Source organism: Meles meles, chromosome 12 (genome assembly GCF_922984935.1).
Source record: "Meles meles chromosome 12, mMelMel3.1 paternal haplotype, whole genome shotgun sequence".
NCBI lineage: Eukaryota > Metazoa > Chordata > Mammalia > Carnivora > Mustelidae > Meles > Meles meles.
The window spans coordinates 43,285,552-43,307,404 of NC_060077.1; the positions used below are offsets into that span (position 1 = coordinate 43,285,552).

General features: G+C 37.5%; 1 protein-coding gene across 2 annotated transcripts in view; it reads right to left on the minus strand.

Annotated features, from left to right (window-relative positions):
• The window catches only part of SMCHD1 (structural maintenance of chromosomes flexible hinge domain containing 1), a 152,894-nt gene that overhangs the window by 123,304 nt on the left and 7,737 nt on the right, over nt 1-21,853 (minus strand). For both annotated transcript variants that reach the window (XM_046025087.1, XM_046025086.1), the window contains exons 3-5: nt 21,077-21,238; nt 16,514-16,596; nt 15,764-15,894 (exon numbers count right to left, since the gene is read on the minus strand). In XM_046025087.1, the coding sequence (XP_045881043.1) occupies nt 15,764-15,894; nt 16,514-16,596; nt 21,077-21,238 (376 nt within the window). The remainder of the gene's footprint in view (nt 1-15,763; nt 15,895-16,513; nt 16,597-21,076; nt 21,239-21,853) is intronic.

Consider the following 21,853-nt stretch of genomic DNA (forward strand, 5'->3'; position numbering starts at 1 on the left):
CTCTTCAAAGTGTGGGGATAGAGGGCACATACCTCAATATTATCAAAGCCATCTATGAAAAACCCACCACAAATATCATTCTCAATGGAGAAAAACTGAAAGCTTTTCCGTTAAGGTCAGGAACACGGCAGGGATGTCCATTATCACCACTGCTATTCAACATAGTACTAGAAGTCCTAGCCTCAGCAATCAGACAACAAAAAGGAATTAAAGGCATCCAAATTGGTAAAGAAGAAGTCAAACTATCACTCTTCGCAGATGATATGATACTGTATGTGGAAAACCCAAAAGACTCCACTCCAAAACTGCTAGAACTTGTACAGGAATTCAGTAAAGTGTCAGGATATAAAATCAATGCACAGAAATCAGTTGCATTTCTGTACACCAACAACAAGACTGAAGAAAGAGAAATTAAGGAGTCAATCCCATTCACAATTGTACCCAAAACTATAAGATACCTAGGAATAAACCTAACCAAAGAGACTAAGAATCTATACACAGAAAATTATAAAGTACTCATGAAAGAAATTGAGGAAGACACAAAAAAATGGAAAAATGTTCCATGCTCCTGGATTGGAAGAATAAATATTGTGAAAATGTCTATGCTACCTAAAGCAATCTACACATTTAATGCAATCCCTATCAAAATACCATCCATTTTTTTCAAAGAAATGGAACAAATAATCCTCAAATTTATATGGAACCAGAAAAGACCTCGAATAGCCAAAGGAATATTGAAGAACAAAGCCAAAGTTGGTGGCATCACAATTCCGGACTTCAAGCTCTATTACAAAGCTGTCATCATCAAGACAGCATGGTACTGGCACAAAAACAGACACATAGATCAGTGGAACAGAATAGAGAGCCCAGAAATCGACCCTCAACTCTATGGTCAACTAATCTTCGACAAAGCAGGAAAGAATGTCCAGTGGAAAAAAGACAGCCTCTTCAATAAATGGTGCTGGGAAAATTGGACAGCCACATGCAGAAAAATGAAATTGGACCACTTCCTTACACCACACACGAAAATAGACTCCAAATGGATGAAGGACCTCAATGTGAGAAAGGAATCCATCAAAATCCTTGAGGAGAATGCAGGCAGCAACCTCTTCGACCTCAGCTGTAGCAACATCTTCCTAGGAACAACGGCAAAGGCAAGGGAAACAAGGGCAAAAATGAACTATTGGGATTTCATCAAGATCAAAAGCTTTTGCACAGCAAAGGAAACAGTTAACAAAACCAAAAGACAACTGACAGAATGGGAGAAGATATTTGCAAACGACATATCAGATAAAGGGCTAGTATCCAAAATCTATAAGGAACTTAGCAAACTCAACACCCAAAGAACAAACAATCCAATCAAGAAATGGGCAGAGGACATGAACAGACATTTCTGCAAAGAAGACATCCAGATGGCCAACAGACACATGAAAAAGTGCTCCACGTCACTCGGCATCAGGGAAATACAAATCAAAACCACAATGAGATATCACCTCACACCAGTCAGAATGGCTAAAATGAACAAGTTAGGAAATGACAGATGATGGCGAGGATGTGGAGAAAGGGGAACCCTCCTCCACTGTTGGTGGGAATGCAAGCTGGTGCAACCACTCTGGAAAACAGCATGGAGGTTCCTCAAAATGTTGAAAATAGAACTACCCTATGACCCAGCAATTGCACTACTGGGTATTTACCCTAAAGATACAAACATAGTGATCCGAAGGGGCACGTGTACCCGAATGTTTATAGCAGCAATGTCTACAATAGCCAGACTATGGAAAGAACCTAGATGTTCATCAACAGATGAATGGATAAAGAAGAGGTGGTATATATACACAATGGAATACTATGCAGCCATCAAAAGAAATGAAATCTTGCCATTTGCGACGACGTGGATGTAACTAGAGCGTATCATGCTTAGTGAAATAAGTCAATCGGAGAAAGACAACTATCATATGATCTCCCTGATATGAGGACATGGAGAAGCAACATGGGGGGTTAGGGGGATAGGAGAAGAGTAAATGAAACAAGATGGGATTGGGAGGGAGACAAACCATAAATGACTCTTAATCTCACAAAACAAACTGGGGGTTGCTGGGGGGAGGTGGGATTGGGAGAGGGGGAGCGGGCTATGGACATTGGGGAGGGGAGGCGAACCATAAGAGACTATGTACTCTGAAAAACAACCTGAGGGTTTTGAAGGGTCAGGGGTGGGAGGTTGGGGCAACCTGAGGCTTTTGAAGGGTGAGGGGTGGGAGGTTGGGGGAACAGGTGGTGGGTAATGGGGAGGGCACGTTTTGCATGGAGCACTGGGTGTTGTGCAAAAAGAATGAATACTGTTACACTGAAAAAATAAATAAAATGGAAAAAAAAAAGAAATTAAAAAAAAAAAAGTTCTAGCATAGGCTTAAGGGGAGACAGATGGCAGATGAGTAGGAGACCTCATTTCATCTGGTCCCTTAACTTTAGCTAGTTAACTACCAAATCATTCTGAATACCTATGAATTCAACCACAGATATAAGAAAAGAATTGCTGAAACTCTACAAACAGAAAAGCAACTACTTATTGCAAGGTAGGAGGTACAGAGAAGTGAATCTGAGGGGATATTGCTGAAGATAAATGGCAGGGGAGGGAGATTCTATAAGCCAGCTACCAGAAAGTGATTTGTCCCAGAGCACAAAATCAGAACTTTTAGAAATCTGCACCAGTGAGAGATGTCCCTGCCTGAAAGGTGCTCAGCTAGTGAAGTGGGGCAGAATCCTAGGTGGGACAGTGTGGTCTCAGGATCCCTGGGGTCACAGAAAGAATGGGAGTGTCTGTGGAGCAGGGAAACTGGTTTTGTTCAGCAAGGCTGGAAGGGGGCTCTCAGCAGAGTATGCTATAAACCATACACTGCAGCATGATCCAGCAACAGCTCTCTGTGCAGAGGCTCTGCAAAGGGCAGAAACATGGTGACCCTCCTCCCCCTAGGGAGGATCAGTGAGGACAAGCACTGCAGTAGTCTGCAGACTTTGGCACACACAAAAGGGAAGACGGCTTATTCCTGAGGGTTTACTGAAGAAAAGGGACCAGAATCCGTCAGCTCTGATGAGATAGAGCCCCTCTATCCTCTCAAGAGGCATGGAAAGCCTTCAGGTAACAAAAACCACATAGAGCAACCAGAAGCAGCTTACACTGAGCCTGGCTCCCTGGAAAGGGGTGATACAACTCCACCAAAGCAAAGACACCTGAGAATCAGCCCAACAGACCCCTCCCGCAGAAGACCAGCTGGAACAAAAGGTGAACACCAAGTTTATGGAGGACACAGGCCTGCAAAACTCTAGCACTAGGGGAAAATAGTATATAGAATTCAAGGGTTTCATTTACCTTTCAGTGTAAAATTTTTCTTTTCTTCCTATTCAACTAGTTTCTTATTTTATCAACTGTTTTTAAGTCCTTTTTTAACTTTCATTTTTTACATTTATATTTTTAAAGACATTCATTTTTTGGCTTCCTTTCACTGTATTCAATTTTTATTTTGGGGGGAGTGTGTGTGTGTGTGTGTGTATGTATGTTTTCATTTCTTTACATTTTGGGTCTTCTAACAAACAGACCAAATACACCCAAGACCACTGGATCACCCTGTTTTGTCCACCTGAGAGATTACATTTTCTCTTCCCCACCCGCCTTTTGTTTTTTGGTTTCTGACCTCTGGATTTGTCTAGTATGTATTTCACTTGGGTTGTGGTTGACATTTTTTATGTTGTTCTCTTGTTCATCTATTTTTCTTTGGGCAAAATGACTAAAAGAAGGAATTCACAAGAAAGAACTAGAGGTAATACTCTCTGTCACAGATCTAATGAATATGAATATAAGTAAAATGTCACAGCTGGAATTCAGGAAAACGATTATAAAGTTACCTGCTGCACTTGAAAAAAGCATAAAGACACTAGAGAATCTCTTAGTGCAGAAATAAAATCTAATCAGGCTAAAATTAAAAATATGCTGAGATGCAGTCTAAATTGGACACTCTAATAGCTAAGGTAAATCAGGCAGAAGAGAGAGTAAGTGACAGGGAAGGTAAGTTGATGGAAAGAAAGGAAGTTGAGGAAAAGAGAAAAACAACAAATGGACCAAGAGGGGAGGCTTCAAGAAATTAGTAATACCATAAAGCAAAACAATATTAGAAGTATTGGTGTCCCTGAGGAAGAAGATGGTGGGGAGCAGAAGGTATATTAGAGCAAATCATAGCTAGGAACTTCCCTAATCTGGGGAAGGAAACAGGCATTCAAATCCAAAGGAAGAGAGGACCCTTCTCAAAATCAATAAAGAAAGATCAACACCCCAACATATAATAGTGAAGCTTCAACATTTCAAAGATAAAAAAAAAATCCTGAAAGCAGCTTGGGACAAGAGGTACTTAACCAAAAAGGGTAGAAATCTAAGGCTGGCACCATACCTGTCCACAGAGAGATGACAGGCCAGAGAGGGCAGGCATGATATATCCAGGGTTCTAAATGAGAAAAACATGTAGCCAAGAATACTTTATCCACCAAGGCTCTCACTCAAAATGGAAGGAGAAATAAAGAGCTTCCAGGACAAATAGAAATTAGAAGATTTCATGAACACTAAATCAGCCCGGCAAGAAATATTAAAGAAGATCCTGTAAGCAAAGAGATAGCCCAAAAATGACATACACCAGAAACAAACAATCTACAAAAACAGGGACTTTATAGGTAATACAATGGCACTAAATTCTTATTTTCAATAAATACTCTGAATGTAAATGGGATGAACGCGCCAATCAAAAGACACAGGGTAGGGGCGCCTGGGTGGCTCAGTGGATTAAGCCGCTGCCTTCGGCTCAGGTCATGATCTCAGGGTCCTGGGATCGAGCCCCGCATCGGGCTCTCTGCTCCGTGGGGAGCCTGCTTCCTCCTCTCTCTCTGCCTGCCTCTCTGCCTACTTGTGATCTCTCTCTCTGTCAAATAAATAAATAAAATCTTAAAAAAAAAAAAAAAAAAGACACAGGGTATCAGATTGGATAAAAAAGCAAGACCCACCCATATGGTATCTATAAGAGATTCATTTTAGACGTAGACACCTCCAGACTGAAAGTGAGGGAATGGGCAACAATTCATCATCTTTTGACTAATGGACACCAAAAGAAAGCTGGGTAGCAATCTTCATATCAGACAAATTAGATTTTGAACCAAACCGTACTAATGGATAAAGAGGGACACTATATCATAATTACAGGGTCGATCTAACAAATATAAATATTTATGCTCCTAACTTAGGAGCAGCCAACTATATAAGCCAATTAATAACCAAATTAAAGAAACACATTGATAATAACACAATAATAGCCGGGGACTTCAATGCCCTACTCACAGCAATGGACAAATCATCTAAGCAGATGATTAATAAAGAAACAAGGGCTCTGAATGATTCACTGGACCGGATGGACTTCACATATATACAGAGCATTCTATCCTAAAGTAACAGAATACAAATTCTTTGTGAGTGCACATGGAATATTCTCCAGAATGGATAACAAACTGGTCTCAGGTCTCAACCAATACCAAAAGATTAGGATTATTCCCAATATGAAATATGAAAATATCTTATTTTCACACCACAATGCTTTGAAACTTGAACTCAATCACGAGAAACATAAACTACCAAACTGAAACAGGAAGAAATAGAAAACCTGAATAGACCCATAACCAGAAAGGTAACTGAAGGAGTAATCAGAAATCTCCTAAAAAACAAGAAAGTCCAGGGCCAGATGGCTTCCCGGGGAAATTCTACCAAACATTTAAAAGAACCTATTCTACTGAAGCTGTTTCAAAATATGGAAATGGAAGGAAAACTTCCAAACTCATTTCACAAGGCCATCATTACCTCAATCCCAAAACCAGACCCCATGAAAAAGGAGAATTACAGACCAATATCCCTGATGAACACAGATGCCAAAATTCTCAACAAGATACTAGCCATCTGGGGCGCCTGGGTGGCTCAGTCGGTTAAGCGTCTGCCTTTGGCTCAGGTCATGATCTGAGGGTCCTGGGATCGAGCCCTGCATCAAGCTCCCTGCTCAGTGGGGAGCCTGCTTCTCCCTCTGCTTCTTCCCCCTGCTTGTGCTCTCTCTCTCTGTCAAATAAATAAAGTCTTTAAAAAAAAAAAAAGATACTAGCCGATAGAATCCAACAGAATATAAAAAGGATTATTTACCACGATCAAGTGGGATTTATTCCTGCGATACAAGGGTGGTTCAACATCCACAAATCAATCAACATGACAGATCACATTAATAAAAGAGAGGATAAGAACCATATGATCCTCAATTTATGCACAAAAACCATTTGGCAAACTATGATCCTCGATTTATGCAGAAAAACCATTTGACAGCGTCCTTTCTTGTTTAAAACTCTCCACAGTGTAGGGTAGAGGGAACATACCTCATTATCATAAAAGCCATCTATGAAAAGCCCACAAAGAATATCATTCTCAATGGAGAAAAACTGGGCTTTCCCCCCAAGGTCAGGAACATGACAGGAATGCTCACTCTCACCACTATTGTTCAACATAGTACTAGAAGTCCTAGCTTCAGCAATCAAGCAACAACAAAAAAATAAATGGCGTTCAAATTGGCAAGGAAGTTGTCAAACTCTCACTCTTTGCAGATGGCATACTTTATGCGGAAAACCCAAAAGACTCCGCTCCAGGTATTAGAACTCATACAGGAATTCAGCAATGTGGCAGTATATAAAATCAATGCATAAAGATCAGTTATATTTCTACATACTAACAGAGAGACAGAAGAAAGAGAAATTAAGGAACTGATCCCATTTACAATTGAACCAAAATCCATAAAATACCTATGAATAAACCTAACCAAAGGATCTGTACTCTAAAAACTAGAGAATACACAGGGGCTCCTGGGCGGTTCAGTCAGTTAAGTGTCTGCCTTCTGCTCAGGTCATGATCACCTGGTCCTGGGATCTAGCCACCCATGGTGCTCCCTGCTCCATGGGAAGCCTGCTTCTCCCACTCCCTCTGCCCTGCTTGTGCTCTCTTTCTCAGTCTATCTCAAATAAAAAAAAATCTTTAAAAATAAAAATCAAAAAAATTTTAAAAAAAACTACAGAACACTTATGAAAGAAATTGAGAAATTAAGGAAGACACAAAGAAATGGAAAAACATTCCATGCTCGTGGACTGGAAGAACAAATATTGTTAAAATGTCTATGTTACCCAAAGCAATCTACACATTCAATGCAATCCGTATTAAAATACCATTAGCATTTTTCACAGAGCTGGAACACATAATCCTAAAATCTGCATGGAATCAGAAAAGACCCTAAATAGCCAAAGAATGTTGAAAAAGAAAACGAAAGTTGGTGGCATCACAATTCGAGACTTCAAGCTATATTACAAAGCTGTAATAATCAAGACAGTCTGGTACTAGCAGAAAAACAGACACAGATCAATGGAACATAGAATCCAAAAATGGACCCATAACTCTATGGTGAATTTATCTTTGACAAAGCAGGAAAGAATATCCAATGGAAAAAGGACAGTCTCTCTTCAATAAATGGTGCTGGGAAAATTGGACAGCAACATGCAGAAAAACAAAACTGGACAACTTTCTTATATTTTCTTATATATTCCATACACAAAGATAAACTCAAAATGGATGAAAAGACCCAAATGTGAGATAGGAATTAATCAAAATCCTAGAGAAGAGCACAGGTAGCAATCTCTTTGATCTCAACCACAGCAACTTCTTGCTAGACATGTCTCCAAAGGCAAGGTTAACAAAAGCAAAAATCACCTTTTGGAACTTCATCAAGATAAAAAGCATCTGCACAGTTAAGGAAACAGTCAATAAAACTAAAATGCAACTTATAGAATGGGAAAAGATATTTTCAAATGACATATCAGATAAAGGGCTCATATCCAAAATCTATAAACAACCTATTGAACTCAACACCCCAAAAAACAAATAATCCAGTCAAGAAATGGGCAGAAGACATGAACAGACATTTGTCCAATGAAGACATAGAAATGGCCAATAGACACATGAAAAAATGTTCCACATCACTTGGCATCAAGGAAATACAAATCAAAACAACAATGAGAGGGAACACCAGGTGGATCAGTTGATGAGGCATCTGCCTTCAGCTCAGGTCATGATCCCAGGCTCCTGGGTTCAGCTTCCTGCATCAGGCTCCTTGCTCAGCAGGGAGACTGCTTCTCCCTCTGCCTGCCACTCTCCCTGCTTGGGCTTGCTCACTTTCTCTTGCTTTTTCTCTGACAAATAAATAATATCTTAAAAAAAGAAAACCCACAATGAGATACCACCTCACACCAGTCAGAACAGCTAAAATTAACAACTCAGGAAAGAACACATGTTGGCAAGGATATGGAGAAAGGGGAACCCTCTTACACTGTTGGTAGGAATGCAAACTGATGCAGCCACTCTGGAAAACAGTATGGAGATTCCTCAAAAAGTTAAAAATAGAGCTACCCTATGACCCAGCAAATGCACTACTAGGTATTTACCCCAAAGATACAAATGTAGTGATCTGAAGAGGCACCTGTACCCCAATGTTCATAGCAGCAATGTCCACAATAGCCAAATTGTGGAAACAGCCAAGATGTCTATCGACAGATAAGTGAATAAAGACGACATGGTATAGGGGCACCTGAGTGGCTCAGTGGATTAAGCCTCTGCCCTCAGCTCAGGTCATGGTCTCAGGATCCTAGGATCAAGCCTCGCATCATGGGGCGCCTGGGTGGCTCAGTGGTTTAAAGCTGCTGCCTTCAGCTCAGGTCATGATCTCGGGGTCCTGGGATCGAGTCCCGCGTCGGGCTCTCTGCTTGGCGGGGAGCCTGCTTCCTCCTCTCTCTCTCTCTCTCTCTCTCTCTGCCTGCCTCTCTCCCTACTTGTGATCTCTATCTGTCAAATAAATAATAAAAAAAAAAAAAAAAAAAAAAAAAAAAAAAAAGAAGAAAAAAAAAGCCTCGCATCAGGCTCTCTGCTCAGTGGGGAGCCTGCTTCCCTCTCTCTCTGCCTGCCTCTCTGCCTACTTGTGCTCTATCAAATAAACAAATAAAATCTTAAAAAAAAAAAAAAGGAAGACATGGTGTGTATATATATATATATATATATATATATATATATATGATGGAATATTACTCAGCCATTAGAAAGGATGATTACTTACCATTTACATCAGTGTGGAGGGTATTATACTGAGCGAAATAAGTCAATCATAGAAAGACAATTCCCATATCGTTTCGTTCGTATGTGGAATGTAATAACAGTGCAGAGGATTATAGGGGAAGGGAGGGAAAACTTAAAGAGAAGTTATCAGGGAGGGAGAAAAACCATGAGAGACTCTTAACAGTAGGAAACTAACTGAGGGTTGCTGGAGGGGAGGGAGTGAGAGGATGAGGTAATTGCATGATGGACATTAAAGAAGGCACGTGATGCAATGAGCACTGGGTATTATATACAACTGATGAATTAACTATATCTGAAATTAATGATATACTATACATTGGCTAATTGAATTTTAAAAAATAATACAAATAAAACAAAAGCTCCAGCATATTCATAAGACTAGAAAACATTACACTCATATGCAGGACTATATACATGCTCAAGAAAGAATGCAGAAGGCCTAATCTCTCATTTCTGGCTGACATTGAGGTTCTGTGCAAGCAAGAAGTAAAGACTAAGGCAGAGTTGTAAACTTCCTGCCAGAACATTAAAAACATACTCTAATATGCAAACAGATATGCATCCCTTAACAAAAGCTCGGAAAACTTAATGGTTCCAGACATTTAGGGAAAATGTGCAATCATTACCTGACCATTAAGCTACATAGAGATTTCAGTGGCAACACAAGATAAAGAATACAGATGCTACAGGAGTGTCTGGATAGCTCAGTTGGTTAAGCGACTGCCTTCAGCTCACGTCATGATTTGAAGTCCTGAGACAGAGTTCCACATCAAGCTCCCTGATCAACAGGGAGTCTGCTTCTCTCTCTTATTCTGCCCCTCCTCCCTCATGCATGGTTTCTCTCTAATAAATAAAAAATCTTAAAAAAAAAAAATACCGATGTTACAGAATTAGTTTAGAGGGGTAAGTACACAACAACAAACAGAAGAAACAAAAAACAAGCCCTGGGGAGAGGGATGAATCTGATTATCAGAGCTGCCACACTATATTATTTAAACTGTCTTACTCTCAACAACAACAAAAAAAACTGAACCATGACAAAAATATTAAAGTACAGCCCATACACAGGGGAAAAAAAAGCAGTAAGTATAAATTGTCTCAGAGAAAGCCTAGACACTGAACTTACTAGACAAAAATTTAAATCAGGTATTTCATAAGGCATTCAAGTAACAGAAATCATGAAGTAAATAATGAAGTATGAGAACAGTTTCACCAAACAGAGCACAAGAGATAGAATTTTTAAAAAAAGAACCAAATGAAAGTTCTGCAATTTAAAGAAACAAAAACTGAAAGGAAAAATTTAGTTAAGTGGCTCATGAGTACATCTGATTTGGAAGAAGAATCAGTGAACTTAAAAAGCAGGTCAAAGTACTCAGTCTGGGGAATAAAAAGAAAAAAGAATGAAGAAAAATGAACAGAACATCGGAGACCTATAGGACATCATCAACCATATCAATACATGGATAATAGGAGCCAGAGAAGAAGAAAAGATAGATTATTTGAAGAAATAATAGCCAAAAACTTCCCCAATGTGATGAGAAACATTAACCTACAAATCCAAAAACCTCATCCACCACCTGAACTCAAAAAGATCCGAACCTAGACACATCAATATCAAACTATTAAAAGCCAGACAAGAATCTTGAAAGCAGACAGAAGAGATTAGTCACACACACAAGGGATACTAAGTAAGATTAACAGCTGATTCTTCATCAGAAACCATGGAACCTTTGTAGGTTAACCTATTCAAAATGTTAAAAAAGGGGAAAAAAACTATCAGCCTTCAAAAATGAAGGAGATAAGGTTAAGACATTCCCAGATAAACAAAAACTAAAGAAATCTGTTGCTAGTAGATCTGCCCAAAATAGTTACTAAAGACTGTCCTTTTTACAATCCTTTCGATTTAAAAATGCATAAAGCAGTAACTAGAAAACAGTTGATGTAGTTATAAAGTATAAAGATGTCATTTATATAAAAATAATAAAATGAAGGAGTGGGAGGGAATGAAACCACAGAGGAGCAAAGTTTTTGTATATTACTCACTGTAAATTGGTATTAATCCAAACTGGATTTTAAGAAGTTAACTGTAATCCCTAGAAAAACTACTAAAAATTAGACTAACAACTATTTAAAGTATATTAATGATTAATGAGTGAAGGAGAGGATGACGGGACACAGAAGTGACTACAAGGGGTAAAGCTTTCTATTGGATGAAAATGTTCTGGAATCAGTTGTGTTGGCTGCACAACTTTGTGACTATATTCTAAGCTACTGAACTGTACATTTTAATATGGCGAATTTTATGGTATATGAATTATATGTCCATAAAAAATATACTAAAAGAAGGTAAGCTTATGACATGTGAGCATTTCACTGTAGGTAAATTTTACCTCAAAAATAACAACAATAACAAAAGAGATAGATAATGGTATCAATGCTTTAAGCATTAGAAGAGTGCTTTAGTGCTAAGCATTAGGAGAAGCATTAGGGTGGCTCAGTCATTAAGCATCTGCCTTTGGCTCAGGTCATGATCCCAGGGTCCTGGGACCGAACCCCACATCGGGCTCCCTGCTCAGCAGGGAGTCTGCTTTTCCTTCTCCCCCACTTGTGTTCTCTCTCTCATTGTCTCTGTCAAGTAAAAAAAAAAATCTTTAAAAAAAAAAAAAAGCACTGGGAGAAAATTTATAGGTATCTATACTTTATGTTGAGTTAAAAAAAAAAAAATACCTGAACTGAAGATTAGTAGGATAGACAGATACATGGGAAAGCAATGGTCAGTGGTAGAAAGTAGGCATGAATATCTGGGTTTTCACCATAGAATTTCAACTGCTCTGTAAATTCAAAATGTTCATAAAATGCTGAGGGAAAGAACAGTGCTGAGGAAACACTCAGATCCAGGTTGTGAACCTTTCTGCAAATAGCCTGAACTCCACAAAAAAACAGTATCATTAAAGACACAAATGTCAAATTACTATAGAATAAAAGAATCCAGAGAGACATGACAAAGGGGGGAAAAACCTGAATGTGGACATTATATATTTTGAATCAATGATAAATTTCTTGGTGTGACAGTAGTATTCTGGTAATGAGAATGTCCTCATGTGAAGGAGATACATGCTACAGTATTTAGTAGTGAAATGTCATAAAGAATGTAACTTACTTTCAAATGATTTAGGAAGAGAATGTATACATATATATAGATAGAAGATAATAAAGAAGATAGAAGATAACAAATGTGACAAAACGTTAACAACTAATAAATCTAGGTGAAGGATACATACTTATTTGCTTTAACTTTTTCAAAATATAAAGGGTGGGAGATAAGTACTATCAAGCTGAGAGTTAAAAAGAATATTGGCAAATTAGAACTCTCACCTCATCTCCCTCTTTTCTCCCCCTCATATACCACACTTGTGTCCTTCCACTGTCCCAAATAAAACAAGCTGATCATAATTTCACTGTCTGTCTTTGCTGGTGTGCTTTCTACTGGGAGTACTCTTTCCCCAGATCTTCTTTTGGCCGTTTTCCTTTAATCATTCAAGCTTCAACTTAAATGCAATCTCAAAGAGGCCCTCATCTACCACCTTAAGAGATGCCCGCCCATGAGGCTCTAACATATTACCTGATATTTTCTTACCAACAATAATCTATAACTGGAATGCTTATAAATTTTTTGTGTTTATTTGTTTTTCTCTACAACATAAATGACAGACCAAGAGAGTCAGCTGTTTTATGCTTTTAGGCTGTCCTACTTTTCTTCCATAGCCTGTATCCTATGACACCCGCCCTTGTATCCAGTAAAAAATTAACTGGAAATAGTAAAGCAACTGATAATTTTTTCTACAGGAGTAGAAGCTAGGGGAGTGAGTAATCTGAAGTTAACAGAAATCAGAGTGAGTGGGTCAAGGGACTGATACTAAACTCAAAGATGGTATGAGTATATAATAGCTATAACAGCTGACAGTTTTACTAATACAATACCTAAAAACCTAGGACAAGAGCCAGCAACAGCAACCTTTTTATCAAAAATTAAACAAAATTTCCCTAGCATTTAAAAGTTCATGTTGTCCTAAGATCTAGAGAAAAATCAGAGTCCATGTTCCTTGAATTCAGTTAAGATTTATTCTAACAGTATAGATTCTACTTCCTTCTCTTCCACTTGATTTAAATAACATTTTTCTAATCTTTTTGCCAATCTACCACCTGATATTTCTATTGCATGCTAAATAATATCCTTACGCTTTAAAAGACAGTGGTCTTTGCCATCTCTGTGAATATTTTATAAATCCTTGAAGTAGCATGTACTTGTGAATATAATGAAAAAGAATGGTTGTAGAAAGTCTGAGGCTGAAAAATAAGAAAGTAGCAACTAAAATGATAGTTTATATAGTTTATATTTACTAATGGTTTATTACAGGACAAGCTCTGTCCTAAAGATTTTACACAACACACTAACTCATTTGGTTCTCACAAAACCTTGTGAGGTATTTTCCACATTTTACAGATACATAAACTGAAACTTAAAGAACTAAAATACCTCGACCAATGTCCTACAACTATTAAGGTTAGATTCAAACCAGGCCAAATGATTTCAGAGCCCTTCTTCATGCCGGTCACCATGTAAGTCTTTACAAATTTGATAAAAATTCTGTGGGTGCTAAAATTCCAGGAAGAAGGGAAATGTGCTAACTATATTAGTTTTAACATTGTTAAGATTTATACTTAAATTTCGGTGATTCTCCTTGACATAACAAACAGCAAAACAGGACATGAAAAAATATTACTTAAGAATACCAACGGATACTTCCCAAGTATTGTACCTGAAGTACAATACATAACTAAACATAGCAAAAGCCCTGTGGGTCGTAGCTCTTACTAGAATTCAATTAATATCCCAAAGACCTAAACCTTTATATCCCTAACAACTTCTAGTATATTTTGTTTCCCGTATGGCATTCTCATTCAGGGTATTTTCTATGAACATATTCTAATATAAAACTCCTGACTAGTCAGCACCTGTGTGGCTCACTGGGTTAAAGCTTCTGCCTTCGGCTCAGGTCATGATCCCAGGGTCCTAGGATCCAGCCCTGCATCAGGCTCACTGCTAAGCAGGGAGCCTGTTTCCCTTCCTCTCTCTCTGCCTGCCTCTCTGCCTACTCCTGATCTCTGTCAAATAAAGAAATAAATAAACAAACAAACAAACAAACAAACAAACAAACGCCTGACTAGACTCTATTCTCTAACAGCTATGAACAGTTTATAAAGCAGAGCCCTCAAGGGCATGTGGGCGTCTCTGTCAGTTGAGTGCCTGACTCTTGATTTCAGCTTAGGTCATAGTCTCAGGGATATGGGCTCCAGCCCTGTGTCAAGCTTTGCATTCAGTGTGGAGTCAGCTTGTCCCTCTCCCTCTGCTCCTACCCTTCACTCTCTCAAATGAATACAATCTTTTATTTTTTTTTTTAAGATTTTTATTTATTTTTTTTGAGAGAGAGAGCAAGAGCACAAGCAAGGGGAGGGGCAGAGGGAGAAGGAAACTCCCTGCTGAGCAGGAAACCCAACACAAGTCTTGATCCCAGGACCCCAAGGTCATGACCCGAACTGAAGGCAGATGTTTGACTGAGCCACCCAAGTACCCCTCAAATAAATAAAATCTTAAAAAAACAAAACAAAACAAAAGGAAAGAAATGAAAAGAAAAAGCAGAGCCTTGAAAGCAGAGCAACAGTGAGCTCTAGAGAACAATCATTAAGCATCTGCCTTCAGCTCGGGTCATGATCCTAGGGTCCTGGGACCAAGCCCCACATTGGGCTCCCTGCTTGGCGGAAAGCCTGCTTCTCCCTCTCCCACTCCCCCTACTTGTGTTTCCTCTCCCGCTGTGCCTCTCTGTCAAATAAATAAATGAAATCTTAAAAAAAAAAAAAAAAAAGAGAGAGAGAAAACCTATGGTTCATTAGATGCTTTGCAAGTGGCATCAGATGACTGCTGAAATTTAGTTTAAAACCAACCTACTGAGATGCCTGGGTGGCTCAGTTGGTTAAGCATCTGCCCTTGTCACGAGCCCTGCGCCAAACTCCCTGTTCAGCCGAAAGCCTGCTTCTCCCTCTGCCCCTCCCCCTGCTCGTGCTCGCGCTCTCTCTCTCTCTTTCTCTCTCTCTCTCATAAATAAAATCTTTTAAAAATAAGTAAATAAAACCATCCTACTGCTTTAGAGGCCACACAGCTCTCATCAAACTTTAGTAAGTAAATGGGAAAGTTCCAAAGTACTTAAGACATCATCATACCTCCCAAATATTAGAAAATGCAAAAAGAATTCTTCAGTGGAAGGCATAATATTATGTAGTTTTGACTATTTCTAAGTCTCGAAAATAAAAACTTTATTATATAAATACTCTAAGTATATATGCTCATAACATATACATTGATAATGTCAAAAGCTCCAATGTACCATGTATAACTGAAGAAACATTAGAGTTCTTATCCTTATTAAAATTCCCAGCTACCCATCAAAAAGGTGAATAAGGTTTTCTAACCTTTCAAAGTCACCTTGCCTTGTAAATTTTGATAACCTGTACACGGCCCAGTTGTTAAGCTGTTTAGAGGTCATTCCTCTTCCATTATCTATCACTGCAACGGCAGGTTTTCCTTGTGTTTCATCAAAAAGCTATGAAGTAAGTTCAAAAGACAGGAAAAGTCAAATCAATGTCAAAAATATACAAAGTTATATATTAAAGAATTAAATGGGCTCACTCATACACTGATGGTGGAAGTGTAAATGTATTATAAGTTACTAAACGTATGTCAGCTGTATAAATCAAAGGCCTTAGAATTCTTCATGTCCTTTAATCCAGAAATTCCATTTCTCAGAATTTAGCTTAAGAAGCTAATCAGAAATGTCTAAAGACCTATAAAGATCTTCATGCCAGCACTGTTTACAACAGCAAAAATGTAGGAAAAAGTCTAAATCTTTAATAATAATAGACTACATAATTTATAATATAGCCCATAAATGAAACCATAGCAATGGAACATTATACTGTAGAATATTCATGATATGGCAAATGTCTACAATGTACTGTGTCAAGAGAAAGTAGATCACAAAAAAAAATGTACACTGTGATCACACATACATGTATATCTATATGCACAGAAAAAGGGCACATAAAATTTTTAACAAAAATCAGATAATTTCTACTTTTAGTTTATTTTCTAATACTTCTACAATGAACTTGTAGTACTTTTATAAAAAGAAGTTAAATTTCTTTATAGTATTATTTTCTTACCAATTTGATCTGTATTCTTCTAATACCAGTGTTTCTAGAAGTAGCAGACAATGAATTGTCAATTAATTCTGCAAGAGCAAAAGCTGGAAAAGAATGAGAAGACATTACTGCTTAACTTTTTCCTCCCAAATACTTCATTTAAAAGTTCAAAGTAGAAGAAACTCTGAAGTACCTTAAGCCATCACTTTTATTTTCCAAAGAGCTAGAATTAAAGTATTATTCTGATCCTAATGATATAATACACAATAAAGGCATCATCATCAATCACCACCAGCATTAAAAAGCAGTCATCAACCAGTACTTGTAAGGCACTATACGGCATGAGTCAGCCAGCCATGATTCCTGGCTTCAAGGAGTTTATAATCTAAAGACAGACATACAGACATAGGAGACAAACAAAAGACCATAACCATAAAATCAAATACTAGTTCATGGTATGTAATACATCATGCACAAGTCAAAAGTAAACACATTCAGAAACGAGGCAGGGCAGGGGTTACAAATATAAAGTAATTATAAAAATGTCTATTAAGAACTAATTTAGATATAGAAATCTTATGATCAACAGCAACTTATCAAATGGCAGACTGTGTCTGACTGACACAGAACTGCTCATTATTTCCTACTATACAACCAGCTTGATATTCAACTTATCACTGGCTCAGTATTATTAACTAACATTCTTCTTTAAGGTTACTACTCAAACTATTTCCTGCTTTTATTTCCCTAATTAAAAAGGGGAACACACCAAATTTATGTCTCTTGCTACCAATGAAGTGCAACCCAACTAACACTGTAATTAATCCACAGAGTAGCACCCCAGCAAGCATTCCACACTCTGAACACTTACAGGATGGCTATGTTTATAAACTAGAAAGAAGTTACCACAAATCAGATGTAAGGATCTGGTCAATGGTATTAAGTCTAGAAAACAGAGAAGGAACACTGTAGAAATGGGAGGAAAAAAAGAGGTAAGAGAAATTTGGGGGGAAGAAATGATTAGAATTTGATATCTGCTTAAATATGAAAGTACAAAAAAAAAAAAAGGAAAAAGAAACAAAGATGGTTTTGAGTCTTTGACCAAACTGGATAAATGGTCATATTTCTCATAAAAGGAAAATTTAGAGAGGAGGAAAGAAAACTCTCCATTTTAGATGCAATGCCCTACCACTCTATCAAAGCTCAATGAGTAGAGGTGTTCCATAGGGAGCAAGAATAGATACCAGGTTTTAGACAATAAAAACAGTCAAAGGTAAGGATTTCTGCTTTGCCAATAGAATAATTAAGACTTAAATCACCTCATTAGGAGAAAAGTATAAAAAAAAGAGCAGCATGACTTGAAGAGATATCCACCATAGGTCAAGGATAACCAAAAGTAGCACTAATGGCAAATGAAACAAAAGTAGGGAAAGACCTAGGAATGTACCGTAAAATCACAGCAATCAAAGCAAGAGCTTAAAAAGGGAGATTTTCTGCTTGTTCATGTAATGACAGCAGGAATGAAAACTAGTACAACTAATCTGAAAGATAATATGTATCAAAAGTCTTAAAAATGAATGTACCTATTGACTCCAAAATTATAAATTTAGAAATCTATCCTCAGAGAATTAAAGATTCACTCAATATGCAAATATTTGAACACTATTTTCAGGCATTACTCTAGGAAGAGAACAAAACAGACAAGAGTCCCATTCTTCTGGAGTTAACATTCTAATTAGAAAGATGGAAAAATGATGAGAAAGATGAAAAATGAAATATAATAATTAATTCCTTAGTACGTTATAGAGTTGTCTATGTGATAACGAAAAGAATGAGCAGAAAAAGAGATCAAATAATAGTAAAGTCACAGAGGGAACACAGTTGTAATCTTAAATTGGGTGATCAAGGTTAATTTTTGTTGAGAAGCTACTAGGTAAATAAAATTTGAAAGAGGTGAGGGAATGAGACAGGGGCTATCTGGGCAAAGAGGCAGAGGGCCCTAAGCTGAGTATACAGCTGGTACTGGAGTGAAAAAACAAAAAGGAAGAGTTACAGAAACAAAGGCTGATAGCAAAGCAGAGCTACAAAGGTCATACAGATAATTGTAAAGACTTTGGCTTTTATTCTCAGTGAAACGGGAGTTTCAGCAGAAGAGTAAACATCTGTTTTCTCTTGTGTTTTCAGCAGAAGAGTAAACATCTGACTTCTCAAACCTTATGTGGACAAGCGTGAAAGGAGAGATGAATTAAGAGTCTGCTATAGAATTTAGGTGGTAATTCCTCAAGATCAGGTTTTAGAAACAGAAATGGTAATAAGTGGTCAATTCTATATAAATACTGAAGATAATGCCATAGTGGCAATCCAATTTTCTTACAGACTAGATAAAAGGAATGAGACAAAGAAGAATGAATTGATTTTTGGCCTAAGCAACAAAAGAACAGAGTGATAATCAATTTGGGAAAATTATGTGTAGTTAGGATTCAGTGAACAGATCAGGGTTCCCATCTTAAGATATGCTAGTGGAGATATCACATGGGCAGCTGGACAGACAGAATGGGAATTCAAGAGGTAAGTCTGGCATTATTTTCAGTATTTGACTAAAAATTACTATTTCTGGGGCACCTGGATGACTCAGTTAAGCACCTGATTCTTGACTTTGGCTGATTGCTCATGAGCTAAGCCTCATGTCTGGCTCCACGTTCAGCGTGGAGCTTGCTTGAGAGTCTCTCTCTACCTTTCCCTCTGCCCCTTACCCCACTCACACCCACTCTCTCTCTAAACGGATAAATAAAATCTTTAAAAGAGAAAAATTACCATTTCTACCACCTCCATTGAGGAGTCACTGCCATAACACTGGTATTTAGAAACACGTAATTGGACAAGATCACTAAGGAAGTAAGAGAAGAGAAGGGACCAAGGACTAAGCTGTGAGGCACTTCAATATTAAAAAGGTTGAGAAGAGAGGTCAATTTTATCTCAATTAAAAAAAGAAGAAAAGAAAAAGATGGGAAGAGAAGAGAAGAAAGAAGGCAGCCAGTGAGGTAGAAACAGAAGTATGGTTTCTCAAAAGCCAAGTGAAGATTATTTTATCAAGGAAGAAAACTTATAAACTGTAAATACCTTGAGTAAAATGGGAACTGAAAGCTGATCACTGGATTTAGCCACGGGTGACCCTCACAGAGTACAAGAGAGTGAATAAGAAAGAATGGGAAGAGAAGCGCCACTGCTGATAGTAAACACAGTCAACTCTTTTGAGGAGTTCTATAAACAGGAGCAAAAACTGGGCAGTAGCTGGTGAAAGAATAAGATGTTTTTAAGATGGGAGAAATAAGATGGGAGCTTCCTTATATATAAGGAACAATATCAGAGGTAATAAGTAGACTGGTTAGGAGTTCAAGCTCTGTAATTCCTCTGCTAGGGTCCAAATTCTGGCTCCAACACTTACTACCAGGATGGCCTTTGTTAAGCTACCTAAAATCTCTTAGCCTCAAGTTTCTTCAGTGAAGTGGGGTCATTATGTAACATTAGTTACCACATAGGACTAAGGATTAAATGAGATAATGTTCATAAAGAACTTGGCATGATGCCTGGCACAGCAGTTAATAGTAATTACTACTAGTACTTAGGGTGAGGATGTGTACAATGACTTAGACAAAAGAATATTCAGCCACCAGTAACAATAAAGACTAAAAACAACCTAAATGTCTAAAAGAACACTTTTGAAAGAAATCTGTTATATAAACATTACATAAACACTAAAAACAAATACACATTGACATATATATTAAAGATGTTCATTATATTTTAAACAAAAAAGTAGGTTAAAGTAGTATGTTCCACAAAAAACCACTAAAAAAGAAAAAATATATAAAAAGGTCTTAAATGATAAACACCAAAGTATAAGTGGTGGTTCGATCTGGATGGTAGAGATAAGATGTTCTTTATGTTCTTTCTGCTCATCTATGTCTACTATTTCCTACAAACTATAATGCATACACAAGAAAAATATTTTTAATATGAAAATTTATAATGAACATCTAAGTAGTAGTAAACACTTTGGCAGGGTCCAGAGAGAAAAGACTCTCTAAAGCAACTGATTTGTAAAGATCACTAGCAAACCGTCCAAAGGTAGGATTAAAAACTTGTGAGAAGTAAAGGTGTAAAGAAATAATAAAGACATGGAGATCAGAACACAAGCCACTTACTTGTGTAATTCAACTACACAAATTTGCAAGGTAAAAAAAAAAATTCTCAATTGGGAGACATCCACGGGAAGCCAGGAAGAATAAATCAAGAGTACAGAGGAGATGGAAAGATAGGTTGGTACATTTCTTTGAGTTAAAATGGAATGAATCATTATAGAAGATTAGTTTTAAAGGAGAGGTATCTTTACTCTAAAGATGACTTTGATAGAAAAGAAATACTGATTGATGAAGAGGCTGAAGTAAGGAAGTTCACAATGACTGGTCATAATCTTCTAATTAAAGTAGAAAGAATTTTTTTAAACAGTGAAGGAATGTGACATGTGGTCAAGGGATAAAAGAGTAACAGTTTGTCAAAAATTAATATAAATGTAATACTTACGCAGAGGATTTTGTCCTTCACTTGCATAATATTCATACATGCCACTTTTAACCAGTGTGTCATAGTGAGGTAGGAAGTCAATTCGTTCTTTTGTAGCTGTTAGTAGTAACTGATTAACTGACTGTAGCAGGTATAGAGTGACTCCATCTTTAACAGTGTCATCTGTAATTAAGAAGTAATATCTTAAGCGCTACATACCACCAGAAATAAAACTGATTTGTAATTTTGAATATGCAAATTGTATCTATAAGATATCTTTAAAGATAGTACAGGCAAACCCTCAAACAATGGATCTATCAATTCAGTTGTGTTTTACTAAGGACAGTACAGTAGAATAGGCCAATACTTCGATTCATCTGAAACACTCAATTTTTAATACGTTAAACTATCACAGGAAATCAGATGACGAACTGCATTAGAGAGGCATTAACATGAATGGAGAAGTAGGATTAAACTTAAAAGGAATCATATATGAAAATGTGGCAGGTCCCAAAATCTAATTAGATAAAAATACAATGGAAGAATCCAAGTTTGTGAGAATTAATTTCTTGAGGGCCCATGTAAAAAAATGTGGCCAGGTGTTGCACAACATCTCACCATCTGCAGCAATAACTGATAACTTTATTTCTATAATCTTGTTTTAAAAATATGACCTCAGGGAGCCTGGGTTGCTGAGTCGGTTAAGCATCTGACTCTTGATTTCTGCTCAAATGATGATCTCAGGGTGGTGAGGTCGACGTCAGGCTCCATGCTCTATGGGAAGTCTTCTCAAGCTTT